Consider the following 25,784-nt stretch of genomic DNA (forward strand, 5'->3'; position numbering starts at 1 on the left):
AGAGAAGTAGAGGTACCTGAAAAAAAGTAGGCTCTAGATTTTTCTCCAGATTTAGTGGAAGACGTCTTATATAAGCATCCTCGCAGGTGTTTTGAAAGCAAGCAGGCTGGGAATTTTCACGGTTATTAAAAGGCCATCCAGCAATTGAAGGGGGGATGTAGGTATTCTTTATGCCCCCCGTTGATGATTGGCGGGGAGGGAGGGGAGGTGGGGCGGGGGGTTGTCCCTGAAGGCGGGAAGAACAGAAGAGGATTTAGATAATAGAGTGTCAATTGAGATGGAAGGTGCCCTACTTCCTTGCCCAAACCCCACTCATTTCCAAGATACCTTCCTGCGTGAAGAGATTTTAACCAGACCTTTGTCTTGTGCCCTGTATGTGGTCCTTGTAATATTATACCGATTCTTATTAGATAAAAAGTAGAGCCACGCTATACCTCCAAGACAAAACCAAGATGGCAGCACTGTGTTAAAAATCAAATAATTGTCTTTAAGACAGAGAAATTCCTCTGTAGAAAAAGTTCCCTCCAAAAACATTTCCATGTGACAAGGGCCTCAAAGAGTGAGCATTGTTCGCAGGCCTCAAACTTTTCTCTTGAAGGGGGACAGCAACTTTCCTCTGGTAAGGGGCAACTCTACGAGAAACTTGTACAGGAACCTTGCACCACAGCAAAAGCACAGGGCAACACAGCAAAAGCACAGGGCACCACAGCAAAAGCACAGGGCACCACAGCAAAAGCACAGGGCACCACAGCAAAAGCACAGGGCACCACAGCAAAAGATCAGGGCACCACAGCAATTGCTTAGGGAGCTGTGGGTTATTTCCAGGTCTGGATGTACAGTGTACTGTAGTCACTGCCTATAGCAGGCTTTTCTTCAACAAGGAAAGTTCTGGAAATGAGTAGTCAAATCATGGAACTTTCCTCCGACAAAAAAACAAACCCACGATCCGCCATTATGAATAATCCTTTCCTCAGATTTAATCTGAAAACCTGACATTTACACCAAAAAACACATGATACAGTGACAAACTGTATGTGTTTGTAACACTGCCTTTCAGCACCCTCGTACACACATTTAATGTTTGCTCACAGGGACAGTGACTAACGCTCACTTACTGCAAAACGACCTTCATTCCTTTCACAGGGCCCTAAGATCCTAACATCACAACGTTCATCTTGATAAACACCCCCATCGTTAGCGAAAAGATTCACAAATCGTCTTATTGATAAGCGTGATAATTAAGTGATCCAGAACTCCAAGTACACGCAAAGCATTTCACAAACACACGTAGTTTCCTCCCACATCATGGGGTAACACAAATCTTCAAACCGGATGAATTAAGGGACTTGATAAATGATTAGGTATCGCTATGTTTATTGACAGAGAGATGTTTGTGACACTGCACTCTTTTAGACAAAGTTGAGAAACAAAGTTGCACTTTATAAGAAGGGGCTCAGATTGAGTGGAAAAGTGGAACTGCACACTGTATATATGTACTAATAGTGACTTCTTATATAGCGCATATATACGTCCCTCAGTGTTGCTCCTGGCTCTGTCACATGTACAGTGTTTCTTGCAAGGTATGTGGGACTACATTTGAAATATGAGACTTAAACCGTAGCACCATGCATTGGTTTACAAGGTGCTGTGTCGTAATATGCTGCCAACCAAACCAGGAACATCGGGACGAGCCCCTTCTAATTTCAATAAGTGCACTTGGTTCTTTATCGTGCGTTACACAATACACGGGACCAACATAGTGGTAGAGGGTTTTGAGATTTGGAAAGTGAGAGATGTAGATTCAAAAATTTGTTAAGCCTCTTACCATTCTTCCGGATTGACCTTCAGGGCCCTGCAACACAAAATGAAAACAAAATATTTAAAAAGCACGATCTGCAGTTCGTAAAATATTATATGATTTTCTGATGAGATGGTATGGAAATTTAAAGATTTAAGAATTTCTCCTTGGTGTTGGTACATCATTTTAAATATATATCTCAAGTTCTGGACTCGATTTCATACAGATGCTTAAAAGCAGAAAAAATGCTTAGTAATTGTCTACTTAGCAGAAATGAACAAGATACTAGTCACAAGATGAACATGTTGACATAGCTCTGCTGGTAACCTTATTCTGCTTAGAAATCCCTGCTTAGCAATGATGACCTAGCTGGACCCAATTTCATAGAGCCTGTAAGCACAAACATTTGCTTAGCATGAAATTTCTTCCTTAATAAAAATAAACAGGATTACCTACCAAATTTCCACGTGATTTTCAGGATAAGCAAACAACAGCTGAATGCCAGTAACAAGCAATAAGCAACAAATTAAAATTTGGTAGGTAATATTGTTTTTATCAAGGAATAAATTTCATGCTAAGCAATTTTGTGTGCTTACAGGCTTTATGAAATTATGGGCCCAGGATGCCAGTCACAAAGTTTACATTCTACCTAGCTGGTAACCTTATTCTGGTTAGCATAATTATGTTGTGCTTGGCTACTTTTTGTGCTTAAGCAGCTATATGAAATTGGTCTCTGTGTTGGCAAGTTTGCCTCTTTCAAGATAATCTGAAGGAACTGAAAGATCAGTGAAGAATCCTGACAAATCACAGGCCTATTCTGAAGAGGCTCAGAGAAAATTGTCCCTTATGAATAAATAAATCAAGTAGGATATAAAAAACAACAACCAAAACAAGAAGAAGGAAAAACAAGTCAAAATGTGACAAAAATCGTCCATTTTCATTAACAAGTGTGAGCATTCTGAAAGTTGTTTTGCAAGTTTGTTTGCAGGACTTTCAGTTTTCCGCCAATGTCAGGATAAAAACAAATTATATTCTTTATCCCCTTACACATAATACAGGATTTGAACTGCCTCTAGATACTGGGCTAGCTCTGCGGTTTAGTGGTAGGACATCTGCTCTATCAATGCAAAGGGTGTGGGTTTGAATACCATCCGATTCATTTGCCTGAGGATTTTTTTCACAGAAGTCGGGAAAGCACTTAGAATGCAGTGCTTAATGCTCGTCGTTGTTAGGGTAAAAACAAATAATAAACACTATTGTAACGTTAGTTTTACTTACCCTTGGACCGACCATTCCTTCTGGACCTGTATCGCCAATACTTCCCTTGTCACCCTAAAAACAACAATAAACAACCACTGTATCAAACAATTCCACCACTTTCTAAAAGAAAATCATGAACTCAATTGTTGAACAAAACATTTTGGATTTTGGGGGGCTGAAATGATTATTTTTCAAAAGCGGTGTTCAGAAAGAGCTTTATTGCAGAGGCTGAAATTTTCACACAATCTACGGTTCTGATTCGTACCTTCTGTCCTGGTTTTCCCATAATGCCCGGCTCACCATCAAAACCCTGTAAAACAAACAAAACACATTTATTATAGAGCCAACTAAAAAAAAATAATAATTTGTCAGCACTAAGTTATCAAAATTTGTCCATGCAACAGAAGAATAATCTTGTAATTCAAACCTGATTTTAAATTTTTTTAAGAAGGAAATATTTCTGCGGGAGGAACTATTTTATTAGAGTCTTGATTGCACCACAAACCTGCCAAATGTTTTTTTTCTCTATATGATCTATCAGGAAGAACTAGTTCATCATGTGGAACTAGTTTCCCTGAATTCAATTGATGTGATTTAATTGATCAAAGAGTCAGAGAATTTTAAGACGGAATTCATCTGTCAGTTGACATGATTTGGTTAAGAGAAGGATCTCCGTTGTTTTCTTGATCTAATTTGGAAGTTGGTCCTATTTCCCTGTAAAAGTTTCAGCTTCATTTAGTGGTCAAGTTTTTAAGAATCAAAAAATCACAGAGCAATGTGATAGGGAGAGTGGCGTAAATCTGTTGTACATGCAAACAAATTGTTTTACTAATTTCTCAAAAACTACTGCACCTCAGCAAGTATTTCAAGGGAAGCTTTCTACCATCAGTATCTTTAAACCTTCTAAGTTTAATGTCAAATCTGTAGATTTGGGGTTTTGTGTCGCACAAAAAAATACCCAAACCCTTAAAAAATTTCTGCAAATAAAACCACAATTTTATCAAAACTGGTTCCTTGAACTTACCGGTCTTCCATCCACACCGAAATCACCCTAAAACAGAGAAGAAAATAAACCTTAAGTGAACACAATCACATTGAAAAATTGAAAACAAAATATGGAATTAAACCAAACAAAACATCTGTTTACTCCCGAGTTCTTTCCTGATTCCGGTAAAAGAAATCCTATTGGCAGGATGATTCAAACCCACAACTTTTGCTACTAGGCTGCCTGGAGGCAATTAGAATCATAAAGCGCTCAACAAATTCATTCATATAATAAAAATCACAAATAATAATAACTAGTTCTTCCATCGTGCATTTCACAAATGCTAGGATTTTATCCTATCTTGAGTTAGGACAAGTAACCCGTCCTAACTTAGGATAGGTTCAATGCGTTCTAACGTCTATGGATAGGGAACTTAACTTGTCCTAAGTCCTGGGATTAATCCTAATTAAGGAAAAGTTTGGTGAAATCGACGGCTGGTCAAGGTAGTCCTAACTTAGGACTAGTCCTAACTTAGGACCAATCCTATCTCTTAGCATTGCCTGGGACTAGTCCTAAGTTAGGACTACCTTTGTGAAATCCACCCCCGAGCTGCCATGGCGCTCCAGTGGCTTTTTCATAGACACAAAATTAACCTCTACCTTCGAAAACAAACTAGCAGGAAACCGATCCTATTAATTTAAATTTCATGGTATTTCGGCCAGTAACTTTGTTTGTTGATGAGTTCTACCACAGTGGTTACTTCGGAGTTGTGACTGTTGCGTTGATGAACCATTTCCCACAGTAAACTGACCAAAATCAACCTTAATGTATTTATTCAATTTCCTTAGTAGTGACACCATACTTCCCTGACGATGACCAGAGAAAACGGCGCAAAGTGAAAAAAAAGAAAGCCGAGCCACCTTAGAATCTAAAAAGAGCTGTCCCTTGCAACACAAGGCAAATTACAGGCAACAAATTACAGGCAATCTCAAAGAAGAAAAGCCATTGACTTTTCAATGTTCACCTGTTTCTCTTGTGGATCTAAAACCAATGCTAACAAATTTACTCATGTGCTACCAAAGTGGTCTTGTTTCATACACTCTAAGTTGCCTGTAAAAGGTGCCTCATGTGACAAAGCCCTTGGGTTTTATATCGAAGCAGGGATACGTTACCAGCCAAAGTAACATAAGATGAATAGTGTTTGTAACTGGTTCCCTGTAGTCAGTAATGCTGAGCAAAATAATTTGTCAACTACTTCTTTTCCTTGCTAAGTACAGTTATAAAATTGGAGTCCACTAACCAGTCGAATACTTCCCATCTGAAAGTCATTCCATTGATGAATGTATTCCAACGACAAACACTAATCCGTTTGTTTAGGACTTTGCCATAAACAAACCATCCCCTCAATCCACCCATCATCGGCTGAAAAAGTCACCCGCGAGTTTCTCACCTTTTCACCCTTCTTACCCGGGTCCCCGGGCGTTCCTGGTGGACCAGGGGGACCGATGAGGCCGCTAGATCCCAAATCACCCTTAAAGCCCGGATCGCCTCTCTGACCAATAGGTCCTGGCATCCCTGGAAGACCCTATCAGAGAAAAAAAATGGAGATACATTTACAAAGAATGTCGGCATTTTGATTGACTTTTAAATTGTGTCCGGAGGAGTTTTAAATGTGTTTATAAGCAGCTAGCTAGCATGCAACACTGAAAATATTGCTTAACAGTTTTCTGCTAAGCAGAATTGAGCAATATACCAGTCAAATTTGTTACCTGTGACATGGTATTTTGCCTGGTGACCTCATTCTGGTAAGCTACTTTTTGTGCTTAAGCAGCTCTATGAAATTGGGCACAGGGGCTACCTTCATAGAGTTGCTTAAGCACAACAAAGTGGCTAAGCAACCACAATTATGCTTACCACAACATGGTAACCTGCCAAACTGCCAATTACAAATAGTGTCCAGTGTCTTTAATCCAAACAAAAACCCTGTCAACAATAATCACATACAAGCATCCTGCAGCCTATTCCCAACACAAACAGGAATGGCACATGTTTATGCCAGGAGCTTTTTTCCTTATAACATCTCTTCCAAATTTCGTTTGCAGCACCCACCTCCGACCGGGCCCCCCTGTTCCAAAGGGGAGGTAGTTTTTATAATGGATTTTTCAGGTCAGGTGAAAATACCACAGGTAAGATATGTTGGAAAGAAAATTATTTCCGAAAACCAACACCCGCGCCGGCTACGTGTTTGAGTTACAAATCCCAAATGTAATCATAGATATTGAAAGAAGTAGGTACATGTATGGCTAGTGCTAAGTGAGCTGGCAGAAATTGGGGGGGGGGTATTTATAGGTAGGGTGCCTTGCTTGTTTTATTTTATTTTAATATTTTAATATTTGGTTTGTGCTTACACCATGTGTGTGTCTATTTGCCAGGTAGATTATGTTCTTTGGAGAACTGTCTTACTTTATATTGTTCTATCACAGAGTAGATTTTCGGAATTCAGGAGACTTCTCAGTTCTGTAAAGAACTGTCCTGCTTTTTAACTACTGCCTGGGCGGAACAAAATCGGCTGGGACTACAACTCTAGCTTTTAATAGATCGTTGTTAACTTCACTACCACGGAGGGAGTTCGTAATTGGTCTCAAAGTTTTGACTAGATTGCTCTAGGTGTCATAGTCAGGAGATAATTTTGTTTGTTGAGGTTTTCATTATTTTACTAACCTGGCCACCTACACCACCAGTCTCTCCTTTTAATCCAATCGGACCCTGTCGAGATATAAAACAAGTTAAAAACCACAAGGACAAATATACCTCGTTTATATTTAGTTACTAAGAAAAATATACTGGATCAAAGCGTGTTGAATCGGTTTTCAACTAGTGGTTTAAACCCGCCGAGGCCTGGTTCTTGATAATTTACCTCAACTTTGTCGCTGTAAAATTATCAAGAACCAGGCCTCGTTGGGATTAAACCACTAGTTGAAAACCTCTTCACCACACATTGACTCCCTTATTAAAATGAATTGAGTTGAACCAAGGACCTCTGAATTAACATGACAGTGCTCTACCAGTCAAAATTGAACGCCACCGGAACAGAGATATTGATTGACTAATAATAATAGAGGGACAAGAGACAGCCAACATAGGGATGGAAAGCTCAGACGGTAAAGCACCGGTATGTTGATTCGGAGGTCTTTGGTTCAAGTGCCACTCCAGTCAATTTGTCTTTGTTCAAACCTTTGTTTAGAAGATAACAGTACAAAAATACAGACACAAATCAATAAGTAGGATAGAAATGGGTTAGTTTTATTAAAGGGAAGGTACACGTTTGGTTATTGTCAAAGACCAGTGTTCTCACATAGTGTATACCACCGTAGGCATAAAATAACATGCCTGTGAAAATTTGGGCTCAATTGGTCATGTACTTTCCCTTTAAATAACAATAATTATGAATTAATTATTTATCCAAATGAGTTCAGCTTTCACCTCACTTTATTATGATGTGATTTGGTGATAAGATCTACAAAGAAGCCCTCAGATCATTTCTACTAAGGGAGAGGAATAGACTCAGAACAAGTAGTTTTAGCAAATTGTACAAATCTCTGTGTGTCCTCAATGAAGACCACACTCCAAAATTTACATTTTGATTTAAATCAAATTTCATCTTCCCAGTTACTGTCCTTTACGTTCGTTTTAAGTGTAACGTTTTTTCTTGCAAAAAATTGCTTTTTATCATGTTTTGATGTCCTTGTTGTTTGGTATGTAATATCACCTTTGTTCATTGTCTTTCAACTAGCCTCTTTTATCCTTAATGTATTGATCTAACAGTATGTGTCAATGTTCCATTGAAGATGTTTGTACTTTGTTTTTACTGGAGATGAACAAACGGAGTCTTAGAGCTCCACTCAAAAGAAGAAGAAAAAGAAAGTAGACACATAACCAATACTTACAGGGAACCCTGCAGTACCTGTAAAGAAACAGAAAACAATCAGTGTTAATACCACAAGTTTTAGATTATATGAAACTCCAAACTATGTTATGGTTCTTAAGGAACAAAACAGATTATGGTTCTTAGGGAACCAACTATATTATGGTTCTTATAACGAACAAACTGTGTTATGGTTTGTAGTGAACAAACTAAATAATATAGTTTTTAGTTAAACTATATTATGGTTCTAGGTGAACAAGTTATCATGGTTCTTGGTTAACTATTTCATGGTGAACAATTTGTATTGTTCTGTTTAGTCAGGTATGAAGTTATGGTTCTTAGTTCCAACTGTTATCAAGGTTATTTTGCATACACAAAATCAAGATAAAAACTATTTGTTATGTTTGCGTGATCAAACAACATTTATGTTTGTTATAAAGCTAGAATATATCAAGTGATCGAACAGTGAAACTTATAGCAAGCAATATTAATTGGGTGCAGTTTTACCAGAAGTGCAATTTAAAGGTCAAAATTAACAAATGAATATTCTTTTAATCTTACTAAGAACTTTTGTTCTTATAGGAAAGTTTTGTCTTGTTGTTTTAAATAACTTAAGGAACAACGACTACTCATTCCCATGAACAAAATGGTTGGACAGCAAAATATCTCTGCAAAAAGCACTTTTTTTAGTACAAAGATAAGCATAGTTGGGGTGGAGTTAGTAGCAGTACAAAATTTCCTGAGAAATCAGTCTTTTTTATTTTGTATCGTGTACATTGATAATGTGCTTCGTCTGTCATATGGTTGGGTAACCCTGTTTCAACCCCAAGAATAGGTGACAACGTGCCTCTGGTGAAATTTGAATTGGGTCGAAAGCCAACATCAGTTTAGTGTAGCCCTCACTTAAGCCACTTTCACACGAGAGCAATTTAGCAAGGGTTCCTTGCTAAATTATAGCAAGGTTGTTAAATATTACAAAATGTATCTCGTTTGACAGGACAACAATTGTTTCTACTGTCCTCTTGAAAAAATCTTGTCAAACATTGCTACATTTTTACAACCATGCTAAAATTAAGCAAGGGACCCCAGTTATATTGTTGTCGTGTGAATAGCACTTTTGAAGTGGCCTTCCAGCCTTGTGATGTTAGCTAATCTCTCAGAAAATAGAATTAGCTGTTGCAAACAACTTACCAACCAAATGGACCGAGAGTATAAATGCAAAAAATAGTTAATGGCCTGACGTTTCGACCCTAGCAGAGTCTAATCTCTCATTAAGTTTTGTTAAATTTTGACTGTTCCTTGGAAACGGGAAAGCTCATTTTAAGTTTCTCTAAAAAGCAAAAATTTCCAAAGTTTCTTGTAAATGATTTGAAATCCAAAACCCAATGTTTAATGACTCATAATGGATGCTCCGTTCAGGAAAATCTTAAGATTTGTTTCCAAATCCAAGGACATCACTAATTAGCTCAGGGAGACTGCTAATTAACGGAGAGGATAGGGGATATTAACAGGCAATGTGTTGTGTAAGTGAATATAAATCAAATATCGCAAGGTTAGGATTAATTAATTACTTTCCATTTGAGTGAGAGAGTAATGTATCAATCATAACTAGCTTCCGTTTGGGAAAAGTAACAAAAAAATGCACCCTTGACTTTGTTTCCCTCCCAAATAAGTATGTCCGATTGCCAAGTTGTGGAGCTGAATTTGTTTGTAACTAATGCTTAAGTGACAGTAGAGGTCTACATTCTGCCAAAGATTGGCCGATTTGGGCTGTAAAAAAGTAAATATAGAAATGAATAAGGTTGGAAAAATTTGTAAACCCATAACTGCCGACCCTACATAATAATCCGTAGCAAAACAAATTGCTACAAACGCGGGCCCTCGTGATCTTCCGTAGCATATTTTGTGCTTTTCACTGACATCATTGGAAAGCCCCTTTGGACTATTTTTAGACCAGAAATGTATCCCACTATCCTTTGCTTTAATGGACGCTAAAGTTTTATGTTAGTAGTTTAAAAACTGGTAACCAGTTGTTCTACAGTTGAAGAAGAAAGTATACTGGTACCCGGCCAGTGTGATACTTTGTGCATTATGTGCAAAAACTCAGACGAACTAAAAACAATCAGTGCATGTGCAAAGCTCAGATGAAAGCAAAACAGTTAGTGCATGAAGCAGAAATGATTAAAAGAAAGAGGAAAGAGTTCTTTGGAAACGACTCAAAAAAAAAATGAGAAAAAAAAAAACACACAGGATTGAGCGGACCTTGTTCACCTTTTTTACCTCTCCTGCCTTTCTCACCAGGGGGACCGATATCGCCGGGGGAACCAGGGGGTCCTGAAGTAAACAAAGAACAACAAACAACAACAACAAATAAACAAAATATCACAACACGTCATGCAACCATTGTTTACCGTTTACAAAAATAAACTTGTAACATTCCAGAAATTCTCAGATTCAAAAAGTAGTATCAATTTTTATTTTTTTTCACATAAAGACAAAACTACTTCAAAAGAATGGTACAATAGACAGTATAGACTAACAGACCCATTGCACAACGGGCAGCACACTTACCTGTGCTTCTCTGTCTGTCATTTGGGGGGTGAGGGGGTGGGGGGGGGTCAACACCTTGCATGAAGGAATTGACTCCCAAAATTATGGATATGGTGGACATTCTTAGGAGGAGTGTTCTGTGTTGTGCAAGGGGTCTAGATACCATATCGGTAGTTTTACAAGAAGTGCATTTTAAAAATAAATACATTTTGAAATCAACAAAATCATGCAAATTACCACCTGAAACAAAATATTTAAACCACATAAATGCATTGGATCAGGCATGAGATTTTATAGCTGTATAAGCTTTCTTGAAAATGGCTTGCTGGCCTGGGTTCCCCTAATTCTAGACCAGAACCCTCCCAAATGTTACGATTCATGATGTTTAAAAGACCCATGCATCGCTAGAAATACAAAACTACCGGTTCAGACACAATGTGGACTATTTTTTCTCCCAACGGTGACTGCTTTACTGTCAGCCAGGCCTCTCAGATTCAAATTTTGGGCAACAAAAACTGATTTCCATAACCACATTACTTCAAAAGGAACTGAATCTCAGAATACCTTTTACTATCGAAAAGCTGCTGCACTGTCAATTCTTTGTTCAACCCCCAAAATCAAGTAAGTTTTGATCACCTTTAATTTTAAAAGAGTGATTACCAAATATACAGCTTCCCTTTAACCACTTTAAAGCTTTGACTTGAGCATGGTGGATCCTTCTAGATTCTAATCATAAATCGTAAATTTCGATCCGGCGGTTTACCACCAAGATCCCCAGACCCAGATTCCATCTCTCTGTGTGTTTGCATAGGGATAGACTGTGGTAAACCAGACTAAAATAACACCGTAGCCAAATAAACAAAATATTCGTAATGGCCACAGAAAACGAAGAAGACATTTTCATAAAATGCTCTCAAAATACGTTTTTGTATAGTTCTGGTCTTGGTTTTCAACTTTGAAAGGGCAATGAAGGGGCAATAAGGCCAATCAGGGCAACGGATGGCCTCCATGTCAAGCATGTAATTCCAGGCCTGAAATTTCTGCCTCAAGGAAATCTAACATTTCTACAAGATGAGACACTTGAACATGAAAGTGTGGTGTCACAATCAATATTGTAGCCACGGTGTGCCATGATTGGCAGCCCAGCGCAGGACTAACAATTGTTGCCCCAGCACCCTGAGCAAAACACTTTGTGTGCACAGATTTCAAAATATTGTCCCCTGTGTATTGATCTAAGACGCAGCTATTTGATAAGGAGTATCAAATGTCACAGAGAAAGATTCTTCGCGGTACAAAATGCCACTCATCAACTGATTGCACGGCTCTGTACACGATCAGTTTGGAAACCTGGCCCAACTTCAGCAATAACTGTCCCTACAGTTATTACAACTCAAATAATTTTGTTGGTCTGCTTGCCTTTGGCGGATTTCGAAAAAATACTGGATTGCCCACTAAAATTGGTCTAGCTACATACAACCCTGGTCACAAAACAAATCACAATGGAAATACTGACAGTTTGTATTGGAATTTTATTTCTTTGTGAAATGGAGCCCAGGGCCCAACTTCATAGCGCTGCTAAGCACAAAAATTTGCTTAGCATGAAATTTCATCCTTGATGAAAACAGGATTACCGACCGAATATCCACGTGATTTTCAGGATAAGCAAACAACAGCTGAATACCAGTAACAAGCAGTATGCAACAAATGGAAATTTGGTTGGTAATCCTGTGTTTATCAAAGAAGAAATTTCATGCTAAGCAAATTTGTCTGCTTAGCAACTCTATGAAATTGGCCCATGGTCCTGCCAGCTAGTTACTGGAAAAGTTAAGGGCAAACCAATACGGTTCTCAGATTCAAGGGATTGCTATTGTCTTACAGATCCCCCGGGTCGCTTTCTCCTCACAGTTCACATGGTTCCGAGAGGAAGGGGTTGGAATATTTCGACGAGGGTGTGGTTTCCGACTCACTGGTCACATGGTTCATGGAGAGAGAATATTATGGCGTGTTGATGTTTAGAGATAAGCTGTATAAGATTCTGAAGGATCTTTCTTCATAACCAATAAATCAGCATAACACAGACAAAGACCAATTCACGATGACTCTACCTGCAAAAGCACTGGACACGATTGGTAATTACTCAAAATAATTGTTAGCATAAAAACTTAATTGGTAACAAGCAATTGAGAGCTATTGATAGTATAAAACATTATGAGAAACGGCTCCCTCTGAAGTAAAATAGTTTTTGAGAAAGACTAATTTCTCACGAAAATAATTGAGTTGAATTTGAAACCTCAGCTAAAGTCTCAAATTCAAGGCGTCTGAAAGCACACAACTTGTGCGACAAGGGTGCTTTTTCTTTCATTTTTTCTCTAGCAACTTCAACGACCAATTGAGTTGGTCAAATTGACAAAATTTTCATAGGTTTACTATTATATGTTGAGATACACCAACTGAGAAGACTGGTCTTTGATAATCACCAGAGGTGTCCAGCCGTCGATTTCACCAAACTCTTGCTAACGTAGGATTAATCTTAAGACTTAGGACAAGTACAACTCCGTATCCGAAGATATTAGAACGCATTGAATCCATCCTAAGTTAGGCTGGGTTACTCGTCCCAACTCGAGATAGGATTAATCCTAGTGTTTCGTGAAATCGGCTGCAATGCCTTTAAGCAGATAAAAACCTAAGATGAACTCTTGCCGACGACAAGGGAGTACATCAATAAGCTCATTCTCAATTTACTTAGCAACTCGTACATCAAGGGAAAGCAATTTCACAGCATGAGCAATGAAAATAAAGGCAGCTTTTAATGGAGTCACTCTTAGAAGATTTTGAGTTGACTTTAGTAATAATAATTATAGTGGCTTCTGATATAGCAATCATGACCGTCACTCAGTGACGCTCATGGCGCTTCAACATAATATTACCCCTGGCCTCTGTGAAATTTCCATAGCGACTCTTTGAGTACACAGAGTCTAATGCCACAATAACAAATGGCAGTGGATTGTTTATTAAGGGTTACAAAGAAACGGGTTTCACTGTCCAATTGGTTATGAACACACACATCTAAGATATGACACTAAGATATATTCTGTACTTTGACAAGGGAGCGACTTATAAATTGGTTTCTTTCTAGGCGCAAAAGAACATTCCTATTCCTGATCAAAGAATTTCATCTTTGAGATGGCAAGGCCATTTTCATTTCCAAAGGGCACTTTCATTGGAAAATCTTAAAAATCTATGGAAAACATTTGATGAAGGGGCACCAAGGCAGACCAAGGGCAACATAGGGCATGGCCATTGTGGCCTTCATGTAATTGCAGGCGTGCTGTATATTATCTTCCTCATCCAAGAACCACACATCCATGGAGGATGGCCTGATACTTCACGGAGGCAACAAATGCAATTGCCTCCATGCCCCCTGGGCATTGCCTTGGTGCCCTTGAAATGCTCTAATTTACAGTTTCTTCATAGGGTGACCTTTACCAAGGAGAAGATGCCTTGGTGCCCTTACCTTTTCAAAAATGAAGCATACAGGCATCAGGAGGTATTCTTACTCCTCTAAGACACAACCAACCATCAATCTCCATTGCCTCCTTAAAGATCGCCATCCTCTCACTTCAATACCTCCCACAGCAAGACTTAAAGATAACAATCACCACCCCTCTCAAAATCCACCACATCTGGCATCCCCCCCTCTCGGTCCCGTCCAAGTGACTCGGGGAATGACAGCAGCCCCTCCCCTCTATGCAACCGACGACAACCGATAGCTCAGTCAATTTGCACAGGAAAATAAAAGCAGGTTGCCGTGGACTTGATCTCTTGCTCAGGTGACATGCCCACCTGTCCATGAGGAAGCTGCTCATATTGGGTACAGGCCGACTGACTGACAGAACCATCATACTGGGAATACCGCTCAGCGACTACCGGACTGATCTCAAGCAGACGGTACGTGACAGACAAGCTTCTCCCTCAACTGCTCTTTAAGACTCACGTTAATTAGACACGAACCATTCACTTTGAAATAGGATCTTTCAATGTTCCCCAAGCAATATTTGGTCATATTTCCCCCCCAATACACACGATAGGTGATACCCCAGACATATCTCATCGCATAAACCATATGCTGACGCGTGTTAATGGACGAAAATTCTTACACACCATAGTTGGAGGGGACACTTGTTTAACAGGTTCTTAAGCTGGATGTGTTTTCAATCGAACCTCCATCTTTCCTTCTCACATTTGCAGACAATATGGCTGTGTTTGAATTGGCTACAGCTACGGCTTGATCGCTGCGTCATCATGCATTAAAGTATAGGACGTCCTTACGAGATTTGCCCTTAAACTTTTATTGACTGGCCAGCAGGACCAGTTAACTTGTCATTTCACTAGTCTCTAAGCTTGGGCGATATCGATTTATTTTATTCACGATATATCGCCGACAATATATCGCGATATTCGATATAATCGTGATTAGTTAAATTTGACATCATCAGTGTTCAAACTCCAAGTGAAAGTTGTAGAAGAGACAGTCACAGCATAAGAGAGGTGTTTTAATGACCTATTCTGCTGGTTTTACTCAAAACCTATGGGGTGCAAGATGTCTCAGCTAGCAAATACATCCCGATATTGCGATATTTAATCGATATCGCGTATCGATATTTCGATAAAAACCAAATCGATCCGATATCGAAATCGTTTCCAAGTTAGTATCGCGATATTCGATAATATCGTGATATCGCCCAAGCTTACTAGTCTCTCAGCTTTTCCACTGGTCCAAAACTCAAAAGAAACAGGGATGCTCTCCAGACCTGATACTTACGGAGGCAACAAAGGCGATTGCCTCCCCCTAGTCACTGCCTCGGTGCCCTTAAAAGCTCCAGTAAGAGTTTACAGTTTCCTCATAGGTTGCCCTTTACCAAGGAGAAAAAAGCCTTGGTGCCCTTGCCCTTTTCGAAACCGCAGCATACAGGCATGGCTCTTCAACACTGGGCTCAGGACAACCCGGAGAGAAATTGTGACTGGTCCTAAGGTTCTTAACCGGCATTTGGCAAAGGATTCCCTTCGAAGTAAGATGGTTTGGAACAATTCTCACCAACAAAACAGTTGATTCATGAATGGTTTCTAGGATTACTGGGGGTTGGTGTCTGTTCACATGCTGCTGGCAAAATTTTGAATGCAGTTGGTACCCGCTGTCAACTCTCTAAACGCAGATGGATTTGACGTGTTAGAATACAGGGAAATGTTTTAGCTGTTTTGTCAGCAATTTAGACACTGCTTTCAGCAGAAACTTTCACATGTAACTTTTTTTGTAAAAATCATCATTACATTGACAAAAAAATCAATAATTACGTGATAAAAACCAATCATTACGTTGACACAAACCAATCTATGACTCTAACTTTTACTTGGTTTTCATTTTAGTCGGCAATCACTTTACCGCCTACAATTATGTCAGAGAAAGAAAAAAAGCTTGTACCAGCCACATGTGATGTGTCAGAATGATTTAACTTCGTAAAGGTCTTAATCAGACACAGCTCTGATAAGTTAGGATCTTGTATTTTCAACCGTACCCCGAGAATACTTTTTGGTTTAGAAAATGTTTCACTGTCTGAAAGGTTTTCCTGAAAGTCGTCAAACGGTTCAGAGAAACACATGTTTAGTTTAAAGGGAAAGTATACTGTTAGTTTATGAGTTAATGGCTTATAAAGCTATTGCCATTCAGCCAGATATTGCTTGATGAAATTCTCTGCAGAGCAAAATTAAGCTGGGAACCAGCCACAAACTGAACACATTACATAGCACTTCGACTGGTAAAGTAAGTAAGATTTGTCAACGCCAAGCAAAAATGTCAGCCCTTCAATGGAATGTATACCGTTGGTTTTTTGGAGCCAGCTGATTGTTTTAATCCTTACAGAAATGTAGATTTAAAGGCAGTGGACACCATTGGTAATTACTCAAAATAGTTGTTTTCATAAAACCTTACTTGGTAACGAGTAATGGGGAGAGGTTGATGGTATAAAACATTATGAGAAACGGCTCCCTCTGAAGTGACATAGTTTCCGAGAAAGAAATAATTTTCCACGAGGTCTCGAAACCAAGCATCTGAAAGCACACAACTTCATGTGATAAGGGTGTTTTTTTAGTTATCTCTCTCCGACGACCAATCAAGCTCAAATTTTCAGAGCTTTGTTATTTTATGCATATGTTGAGATACAGCAAGTAAGAAGACTGGTCTTTGACAATTACCAATAGTGTCCAGTGTCTTTAAATTTTCCCACCACATGAAAGTTAGGAAGGCCAGCCGTTTCTTTTAGTGCATGACTGCTTCCTCACCCATTGCTGACTAACAAGAGGAGTTAATCCTCAAGTCCGTAGTAAAACATAAGGAACTTATTAACTCAAGATTGATCAATTAGAACTCTAAGGGAACCATGGGATTGGGGTGTTCCTTCCAGTTCCTTTCAGGATTACGAACGAAAGTGATACAGGATTACGGCAGTTGTCATGGGATTTTGAAAAGCAAGGTTAATACCCGACATAGGAATGCCTAGCCGCCTGCAACAATTGGGATTTACGTCTTAAGAGAATCTCTTTCTTCAAAGATAGACTCTTATAAAGATCGCCCGAGGGCAGGGCACAGAGCATCCGACAAGTCTTAGGAGTGTCTTATAGGAGTGTCACAATTGTTGAGGTTTCATCAGATAAGCTTCGGAAGATAACGTCAGACGATAAACCGCATCCTGACTTCAATAAAAGATGGAACTGACGGACTGTATTTGCCCGACAAGTTTAGTGGTCGACCACTAACACTTTCTTAGGGGTTGAATAAGTGTTAGTCACACCTGTGCCTGGTCTCACTTAGCCTTGAAAACTAATACAGTACACTACACTGTATATCTAAACACTCCTGGAACATTTTAGACTGACCCCTAAGTGACCTCGGTTGACCCAGATTTTGACTCTCTATCCTATGGAATCCACCTCTCCCAATGACCTTCGACATCTCATCGTGAATCATCCTTTTTTTTTTTAATCATACTGGTTGAGTTAAGAGAGCGGCAACCAAAACTGTGCTTGTTTCCCCCGGTTAGGAACCTCAACTTCTCGGGCAAAAGTTGAAATTGTGCTAAGAGAAAACCCTGAGTCACAAGATATCAAAATTGTGTAACTTAATACCAAATGTGGATCACAATAAAGAATTTTTTCAAACTGACTTGTTGAAAGGCAGGGTAAACTTTGGGAATTACTGTTCAAGTTAAAAAGTTACTTGATAAAGAGCTCCAGAGAGCTTTTGATATTATAAAACATTGTTATAAACCCCGCCTGGACTATGTAGTTTTAGAGAAAGAGGTTATTTTCACCCCCAAAATTTAAATCTGAGAAAGGCTTCAGGCATGAAGCCTTCAGGTGTGAGGCCTTCAGGCATCAGAGTTATTTTATGCAGTGGCACCAAACATAAATACATTCAAAGGTCCTATAATGGTGGCAAACTGAACTCCCAGGGAAAGATTTCCAGACACAAATCATAGTTTTTTTTTTCCATTCCGCTAAAAGGTTGCAGGTTGAAAACTCTCAGAATGTGAAACCACAGAGTAAATATAAACCCCAAAATAAAGTACATCGTCAACCATTTTTGTTATGTCAGGTCAACCCACACTGTATTATTGTAACTGAACGGTGGCATTCCCAAATTGAATATTTTATCGCTGGTGTCGTGTTTGTGTTAACATAACTTGCTGGTCGAAAAGGGTACCTCATCTATGGTTAGAAGGGAAAGAGAGTGCAAGATGGGTTGATAAATGAACTTGTGATGACAAGATGAGTCTAACTTGCGGAAATGCCTGCGGGTTTTTTATTCAAAATGATTTCTAGGAGCCACAAGTTTGTGGTTTAAATTAACAGGCCGTACCCGGTACAATGTGCAGCAATCTGGTTTTGGCATCAGTATTGGTCTTGATTGGCAATGTTCATTTTGTTAACAAATTACTGCAGAAGAGATATCTGCATCACACAAACATCTACTTGTGATGACAATATGAGTCTAACTTGCGGAACTGCTGTGGGTTTTAATTCAAAATGATTTCTAGGAGCCCAAGTAAGTTTGTGGTTTTAACAGACCGTACCCGGTACATGTGTGTCAATCTGGTTTTGGCATCAGTATTAGTGACTGGCGATGTTCGTTTTGTTAAAAACTTACTGCAGAAGAGATATGTGTATCACACAAACATCTACTTGCGGTGACAAGATGAGTCTAATTTGCGGAAATGCCAGTGGGTTTTTATGCAAAATGATTTCTAGGAGGCACAAGTTTGTGTTTTAACTCCTAAGCTGTTGCCGGTACATCTGCGACAATCTGGTTTTGGACATCAGTATTTGTCTTGACTGGCAATGTTTGTTTTGTTAAACATAGTCGCCGATATGATGATGTGAATTACTGGAGAAGAGACATCTGTATCACACAAACATCTGTTTCAATCCAGATTCATAGAATTTTCTGAGCCAGTTGATGTTGCGCCATTGAGTTAAATTTTCAAGTGTCTAATTTCATAGAATTGCTTAAGCACTCAATATAGCTACGCACAACAATGTTTACCAGAATGAGGTTACCAACCAAAATACCATGTTACATTTACCATCTGTCACTGGTATCCTGCTTGTTATTTGCTTAGCAGAAAGTTTTTTAAAGCCATTATACACTTTCGGTAAACAGTATTGTCCAAGTCCCACACTTCGTGTATCACAACTTATATATAAAACAACAATCCTGTGGAAATTTAGGCTCAATCGGTCATCGGAGTCGGGAGAAAATAACAGGAAAACCCACTCCTGTTTTCCCGCGTTTCGCCGTGTCATGACATGTGTTTATAACAAATCCGTAATTCTCGCTAATGAGAATTTATATTGTTTTTACCGTTTTCTCAAAAAGCAAAGCATTTCATGGACTAATATTTCAAGAGAAGTCTTTCACCATTACCTTCTGTAAACCCTGTAAATTATTTGTAAATCTGTGAACTTTTTTCTTTTTTTTCTGTACCGAAAGGGTCCAATGGCTTAATTTATTTTCTACTTCAGCAACTTGTGTCATGGTCGAGCGGTTTTGCGCTCCAAATTCAGGAAATGTTGCTCATGAAAGGCAAACCCACTGTGAAGTTTTAAAAAAAAGGGAAGACCAATCAGATAATCTGGTCGTATGGGAACATTTACTTTTGCAGCCGTGGCAATGACCTGTGCAACATTCCAGCCCTAAATACTCGATGGACCAGATGGACGCAACATTTCAATACCTTACCCAACCCTCTCGTTCCCTTTACAACCGAAAGCACGCCGCTTGCGCAACTGTTATCAATTGTGTCACGTACACCAATAACAAGTTACACTTCAGTCCAAACATTTTCCAGCGGAAAAAAAGAAGAAAAAAAAACACTCCAAAACCCTTGAGTCTTACAAAAAATCACATCCGACTGGTGGGTGTCTTTCAGCACCTCGTATCAGGGGTGGCAGAACATAAAATGCAGGTATCGCAAGCATAAATTTGGTCCAATAAAACAAACTAATGAATCTTGGTTACTGTGTGGTTGTATGAAGGGAAGGTTTTAGCCTTCGAGGATGTGCAACAGTAATTCTTTCTGAGCGGTGACCAAAGATTGAGCCTCCGATGGTGACCCCGACGACCCCAGAGGTCATTGACCTGGTAAACAAACGCTACCCCAAGTTATTCCGAGTGGTAAAAGTTCATCTTTGTTGTGGAAGGCCTTGAGGGGAAAATGTGGGCCTCATGTTTTTTTTTCTTCCCTTTTGGGGGGGGGGGGGGTTCACAAAATATTGCTTAAAGTCATATTATAGGCCTATACAGGATTGGTTGGGATAATAACAACATTGTTTACTTTTAGTCTGAAAACTTATTGATTATGAAGTTCATAATTATTCGAAGAGCAAAGTTTTCTGTGAAATATTTCTCTCTGTAATGAAGTCATATGCAAGAAAACTGCATCTGTAAAACCTACTTTAAAAAAGGCAACAGCTGATTTCGGTTGTTACAACCAAAATTAAGGACAATGTGTTTTAGATGCTGAAAATTAAGCATGGTTTTCATTATTTTCTCATGACTAACACAGAATTAAGCCAAAATATTCACACGTTTTATTATTTTGTGTATTATGGTTGATCAGACAAAACTAAAACTATGACTATTTTGTCAGCTCTACAAATCCTGTACCTTTAAGCTAGATGAAGGCTGTGGAAGCCCATGGCAGGCCATGTTTGTTTAATTGAAACAACATGCGCATTAGTGAATAATTATTTCCAGTTCATCTGGTCCTCTAAATTAATTGTATTGCAATGTATTGCAACAGAATCGAAAATGTTCGTGCGAAGAACATATTTTAAAGGAAGGATTTTAGATTAGTTTTTGTCAGCTGATTAAAACAGCCTATCCAGACAAAAGTATCAAGAAAGTTTTGATTAATAGCTGACAAAACAGCAATAAACTGTCACAGTATTTTCACATGAGCGTCAAACCTGTCCACATTTAGTGAGGTGACTGCAAGTACCAACCAAATCTCTGGTCACAGCAACATCAAATGGACACCAACCCCAAGGAATCTCATGCATGCATCTGCCAACTTTTAGAGAGTTAACAGCAGCTAACAAACGAGTCTCTGGCCACAGCATTCACGAATGGACACAAACGCTCAGAAATCTGAGAAATGATTCAGGCACGAATCGCTTCTCAGATTAAAAAGTTTATGAGTGACAAATTATCAAAACCATATTACTTTGAAGAGAAACCTTTCTCAGGTAGTTTGAGAAGCAGTCCTGGCTTCTCGCCAAGTAAGTCCTTACGGTAATTAAGTTTTGAAGTATTTACAAATTCATTGACCATACCTATAATAAGATTGTTGTGTGAGAACATTTTAATGTGATCCAGGAAAACTTTCAGTACATTATCCAGAAGGAATAATGTTCAATTTAATTTACTTATTCTGACATGTTCACTTCCAGCTAAAATAACCAACATCCGCATTTTAGTAATAATAATTCCACAAAAACTCATAAATTCACCACCTCCCAAGGAAGTCAACAAGACCTGACGGTAAACCTGAAGATATTGTCAAATTTAATTGCGCTCACTTAATTCTTGATTTCTAATTTCACCATTTGTGGAACACGCAATGATACACACGCCAAGGAAGTTTGCAATTAGTGTAAAACATTTTGTAAAGTACTTGCAAAAAGGAACCAAGTTCTTCATCTGTAGGTCAGGTGTCATCAATCTGTATTTGATTCCTGAAGTGACAAAGTTGCTTCCAGCCAAGTGAAGAGAACTACAGCATTTTAGAGAACCTAGTGCACTTATCAAAAAGAGAAAGGGTTAGCCTCGGTGTTCCTGGTTTGATTGGCTGAATATTACGCCACAGCACCTTGTAAAAAGGAGTAGGTCTCATAATTCAAAACATACTTAAAAAACGTAGCCCCGCATACTTCGCAGGAAAATACTGAATGTTTAAAGCCATTTCGGTAAACAGTATTGTCCAAAGGCCCACACTTCGTGTATCACAACTGATATAAAAAAAACAACAAACCTGGCTCAATCGGTCATCGGAGTCGGGAGAAAATAACGGGGAAATCTCACCCTTGTTTCCGCACGTTTCGCCGTGTCATGACATGTGTTTAAAATAAATCCGTAATTCTCGACAATGAGAATTGATAATTGTTTTAATGTTTTCTCGAAAAGTAAAGCATTTCATGGAATAATATTTCAAGAGATGTCTTTCACCATTAACTTCTGTAAACCCTGTGAGTGATTTGTAAATCTATGAACTTTTTTTTTTTTTCTGTGCCGAAAGTGTATAATGGCTTTAAGCGCCTTGAGCATCACTGAGTGACGGATATGAGCGATATAAGAAGCCAAGATTATTATTAGAAGTTGTGACGGGAGACAATATTTGGACAAATTATTCCTTGTGATTTAATGACATTAGGAACCTCTTGTCACCCCGCTATATAAACGGATGGATTTGACATTTTTTATGAAAATATCGTGACAGTTTTTTGCCGTTTGCTCAATAACTAGACACTGTTTTCAGCTAACACTTTCCGGGGGATGACTGTTATTGTATCTTTCTTGATAATTTTCTTAATCAATTATAAGTTGACAAAAACCAATTTAAGGACCTACCTTTAAGAAAATAAAAAGCAAAAACAGGAAAAGATTCAGTTTATAGTTGAATCAATTAACTTGACGTGGATGTTACAATCTCCTGAGATTAATTGGGACTATCTGCGACTTCATAGTGGCAAGGGCTGTAATGTTACGTTCAAAACCATTAAGAAAAAAAGACTGCGCACCTCCACTCAATAAAACCTTCCATGAAATTCTAATTGAAAGCAGTGGACACTATTGGTAACTACTCAAAATAATTGTTAGCTTAAAAACTTACTTGTTAACGAGTAATGGTGAGCTGTTGATAGTATAAAACAGTGTGAGAAATGGCTCCCTCCGAAGTAATGTAGTTTACAAGAAAGAAGTAATTTTCCACGAATTTGATTTCAAGACCTCAGAATTAGATTTTGAGGTCTCGAAATTTCAAGACCTCAGAATTACATTTTGAGGTCTCGAAATCAAGCATCTGAACGCACACATTTTAAGTGTGACACAGGGTGTTTTTTTCTTTCATTATTTTCTCGCAATTTCGACAGCCAATTGAGCTAAAATTTTCACAGGTTTGTTTGTTTGTGCATATGTTGACATACATCAAGTGAGAAGACTGGTCTTTGACAATTACCAATAGTGTCTTTAAATTCTAATTAAGAAGGCGTTATAGTGACATGTTGTGTCAGTGACAGACTCAAGCTGTGGTGTTTCTGTTTAGCAGAGTGTGGGTTCGAGTCCTGATCGCGGCACTTGTGACTTTAAAGCAAGACACTTAAGCGTCCTTGGGATGGGACCCCGTTGGTCAAGTGTTTTTGGTAATGCACATAAAATAACCCAGTGCATTTATCAAAAAGATAAGAAGTTCCCCATGATGTTCCTGGTTTGATTGGCTGAATTTGTGTACAGATGTTCACAGGGATTGCCACTCATAATTGGTCGCCCACACTTTTAAAACACCTTCCCACACAACTGTCATTGACAAAACTCTTTTGCATTAGTAAGGTTTTTGGTATGATATTGTTTTACAAAAAAATAACCCTATAGTCAATTTGAGAATGTATGTCAATCATGACACCAACTACATGTTCCACGACACGTTCTACTGATCCCCTTTTTCTGACGCAAGGGCAATAAACAAAGCAAAGTCTCCCCAAATACACAAGACTCCTCTGTGATATTTTCTCTAGCATTCCTTCAGTACAACACTCGACCAGCTGTGGCAGTCTGATGACAAAAATGGATTATTTTCGTCAGCTAACTTGTGGTCAAAGAATGCCATAAAGGAAATCCGTTGTGATGGAAATGCGAACGGAGCTGTCTAAAACAGCTTTACTTGCATTGCTGTCGTTTATCAAGTTGATCAAATGTTTTTTAACCTAAACAAATTCTCCTCTAGCTATAAGACGATCTAGTCAACACAGAATAGACGAGAAACCATATTTAAAATTCAGGCATTTGTTCCTTGAGAAAAAGTTATAGGAACATTTGATTGAGTAGGCCTACTATAGACACTTCAGGTTATTTATTTACAATTTTGACAAATTTAAAAGGAATAATACTGTGCCATTTCTACATATGTGAAACTTCAGCTCTGGACATTTGTCTGTGAATCCTTTTAAGTTTGCAACGGGCAATTTTAAGAATCTACAGGCACCGAGGCCTAGACAAGGGGCAACAACACCCCTATGGCCTCTGTGGAATTCCAGACCCGTTAACTTTTCCCAGAAGATCCCAAAACTGGGTCAGTTCACATCATTTGATTGGTCACTTGAGGGTAAAACTCAGACTGTCAAACTCCCCCCAAGAAAGACATCTTGTGTTAGCCGACCCCTTGCAAAGTACAACTAAGGGTCGGATCATCGACCATTAATAACCTTTGAGAAAAATAGAACCGATAATGAATCACAGCTAAGGGTCATCTTCTCTGAGCGGGATAGGCCGTGATTTTCGCTCTTAAGCATGATGGCTTTTAATTTTAGGGGACGATGATTCAGTTCTTGCCTTAGGAACAGTCATTGTCATTGGCCATGACATCATCGTTGTCATCATTATTTGTCATTGTCATCTACTGGGAATGCTGGGTTGAGAAGCAGTTCAAGTCACACATGTTTTCTGAAACTGTCCGCTGGTGTAGTATTTGAATACAAAGTCATTATGCGTGTCATTTTTGACATTCAGCGAGGCAACATAAAGTCTGGGCAGACAGAGTTTTGTTTAAGTTTGGGCAAGCATTGAGTTTAGGCAAAGTTTTAAGTGTTTGCCATCGAAGGGAAGACAAGGTAAGAAGTTTCAGTTTATAGATGTGGGTGGAAAGCGCAAGAGAGAATTATTCCAGGGGGAACCCGTGCAAACATGGCCCAATTTCATGGCTCTGCTTACCGCTGAATTCTGTGCTTACGATCACGATTCCCCGCTTGCGTGCAAGCGCTTAATTTCTGCACTAGCCTTGTAAGCGTAGAATGGCCTAGTCCAGTGTTGAAAAGCATCCATATTATATTTGAAATAGGGACGAGTGAAAAAGCTGTGGACTAGTGAAATAACAAGCTAATTGGTCCTGCTGGCCAGTCACTAAAAAAAAAGTTCAGGGCAAACATTTATGACCCTCCTTCACAGAATTCACTTGAAGTGCGTCAACCCTATAAATCTAAAAAACTGTTTATCCCATAATTTTACCCTGATGCCCATAAGCCTAATCTTAAAATAAACCTATGAATAAGCACCCAGTATTTAGGACAAATCAATCAAGTTGCCATGGCAATACAACTCCTCTGTAATTGGTGTTGAGATCACTTTGGATCCAAACCTACGGGGGGAACAAGTGAGAAATTACTTCTTTCTCAAAAACTTTGCTATTTCAGAGGGAGCTGTTTCTCACAATGTTTTTATACTATCAACAGCTCTCCATTGTACATTACCAAGTAAATTTGTATGCTAACAATTATTTTGAGTAATTACCAATAGTGTCCAGTGCCATTAAGATAGCTATACTCCATGGAATTGAACCCCTCTTTTTGCTGTATTGGCCCCTCATCGCTTTCCTGTATTATTCAGAATGCTATTAAACCTTATCAGTTGACAGCAGAGTCCCCCGTGTGAACAAAAGTAAAAC

The 25,784-nt window shown here is 38.8% G+C and overlaps 2 protein-coding genes across 2 annotated transcripts in view; both read right to left on the reverse strand.

Annotated features, from left to right (window-relative positions):
- The window catches only part of LOC117303942 (collagen alpha-2(V) chain-like), a 36,582-nt gene extending 28,535 nt beyond the window's left edge, over nucleotides 1-8,047 (reverse strand). Inside the window, exons 1-7 of the mRNA XM_033788410.1 lie at nucleotides 7,991-8,047; nucleotides 6,765-6,809; nucleotides 5,494-5,628; nucleotides 4,083-4,109; nucleotides 3,324-3,368; nucleotides 3,077-3,130; nucleotides 1,826-1,852 (exon numbers count right to left, since the gene is read on the reverse strand). Of these exons, the coding sequence (XP_033644301.1) occupies nucleotides 1,826-1,852; nucleotides 3,077-3,130; nucleotides 3,324-3,368; nucleotides 4,083-4,109; nucleotides 5,494-5,616 (276 nt within the window). The 5' untranslated portion in view covers nucleotides 5,617-5,628; nucleotides 6,765-6,809; nucleotides 7,991-8,047. The remainder of the gene's footprint in view (nucleotides 1-1,825; nucleotides 1,853-3,076; nucleotides 3,131-3,323; nucleotides 3,369-4,082; nucleotides 4,110-5,493; nucleotides 5,629-6,764; nucleotides 6,810-7,990) is intronic.
- Nucleotides 7,946-25,784, reverse strand: part of LOC117303943 (collagen alpha-1(XXIII) chain-like) — an 83,465-nt gene continuing 65,626 nt past the window's right edge. Inside the window, exons 3-4 of the mRNA XM_033788411.1 lie at nucleotides 10,249-10,302; nucleotides 7,946-8,007 (exon numbers count right to left, since the gene is read on the reverse strand). Coding sequence (XP_033644302.1) covers nucleotides 7,946-8,007; nucleotides 10,249-10,302 — 116 coding nt within the window. The remainder of the gene's footprint in view (nucleotides 8,008-10,248; nucleotides 10,303-25,784) is intronic.

The sequence above is a fragment of the Asterias rubens genome, chromosome 20, assembly GCF_902459465.1.
Source record: "Asterias rubens chromosome 20, eAstRub1.3, whole genome shotgun sequence".
NCBI lineage: Eukaryota > Metazoa > Echinodermata > Asteroidea > Forcipulatida > Asteriidae > Asterias > Asterias rubens.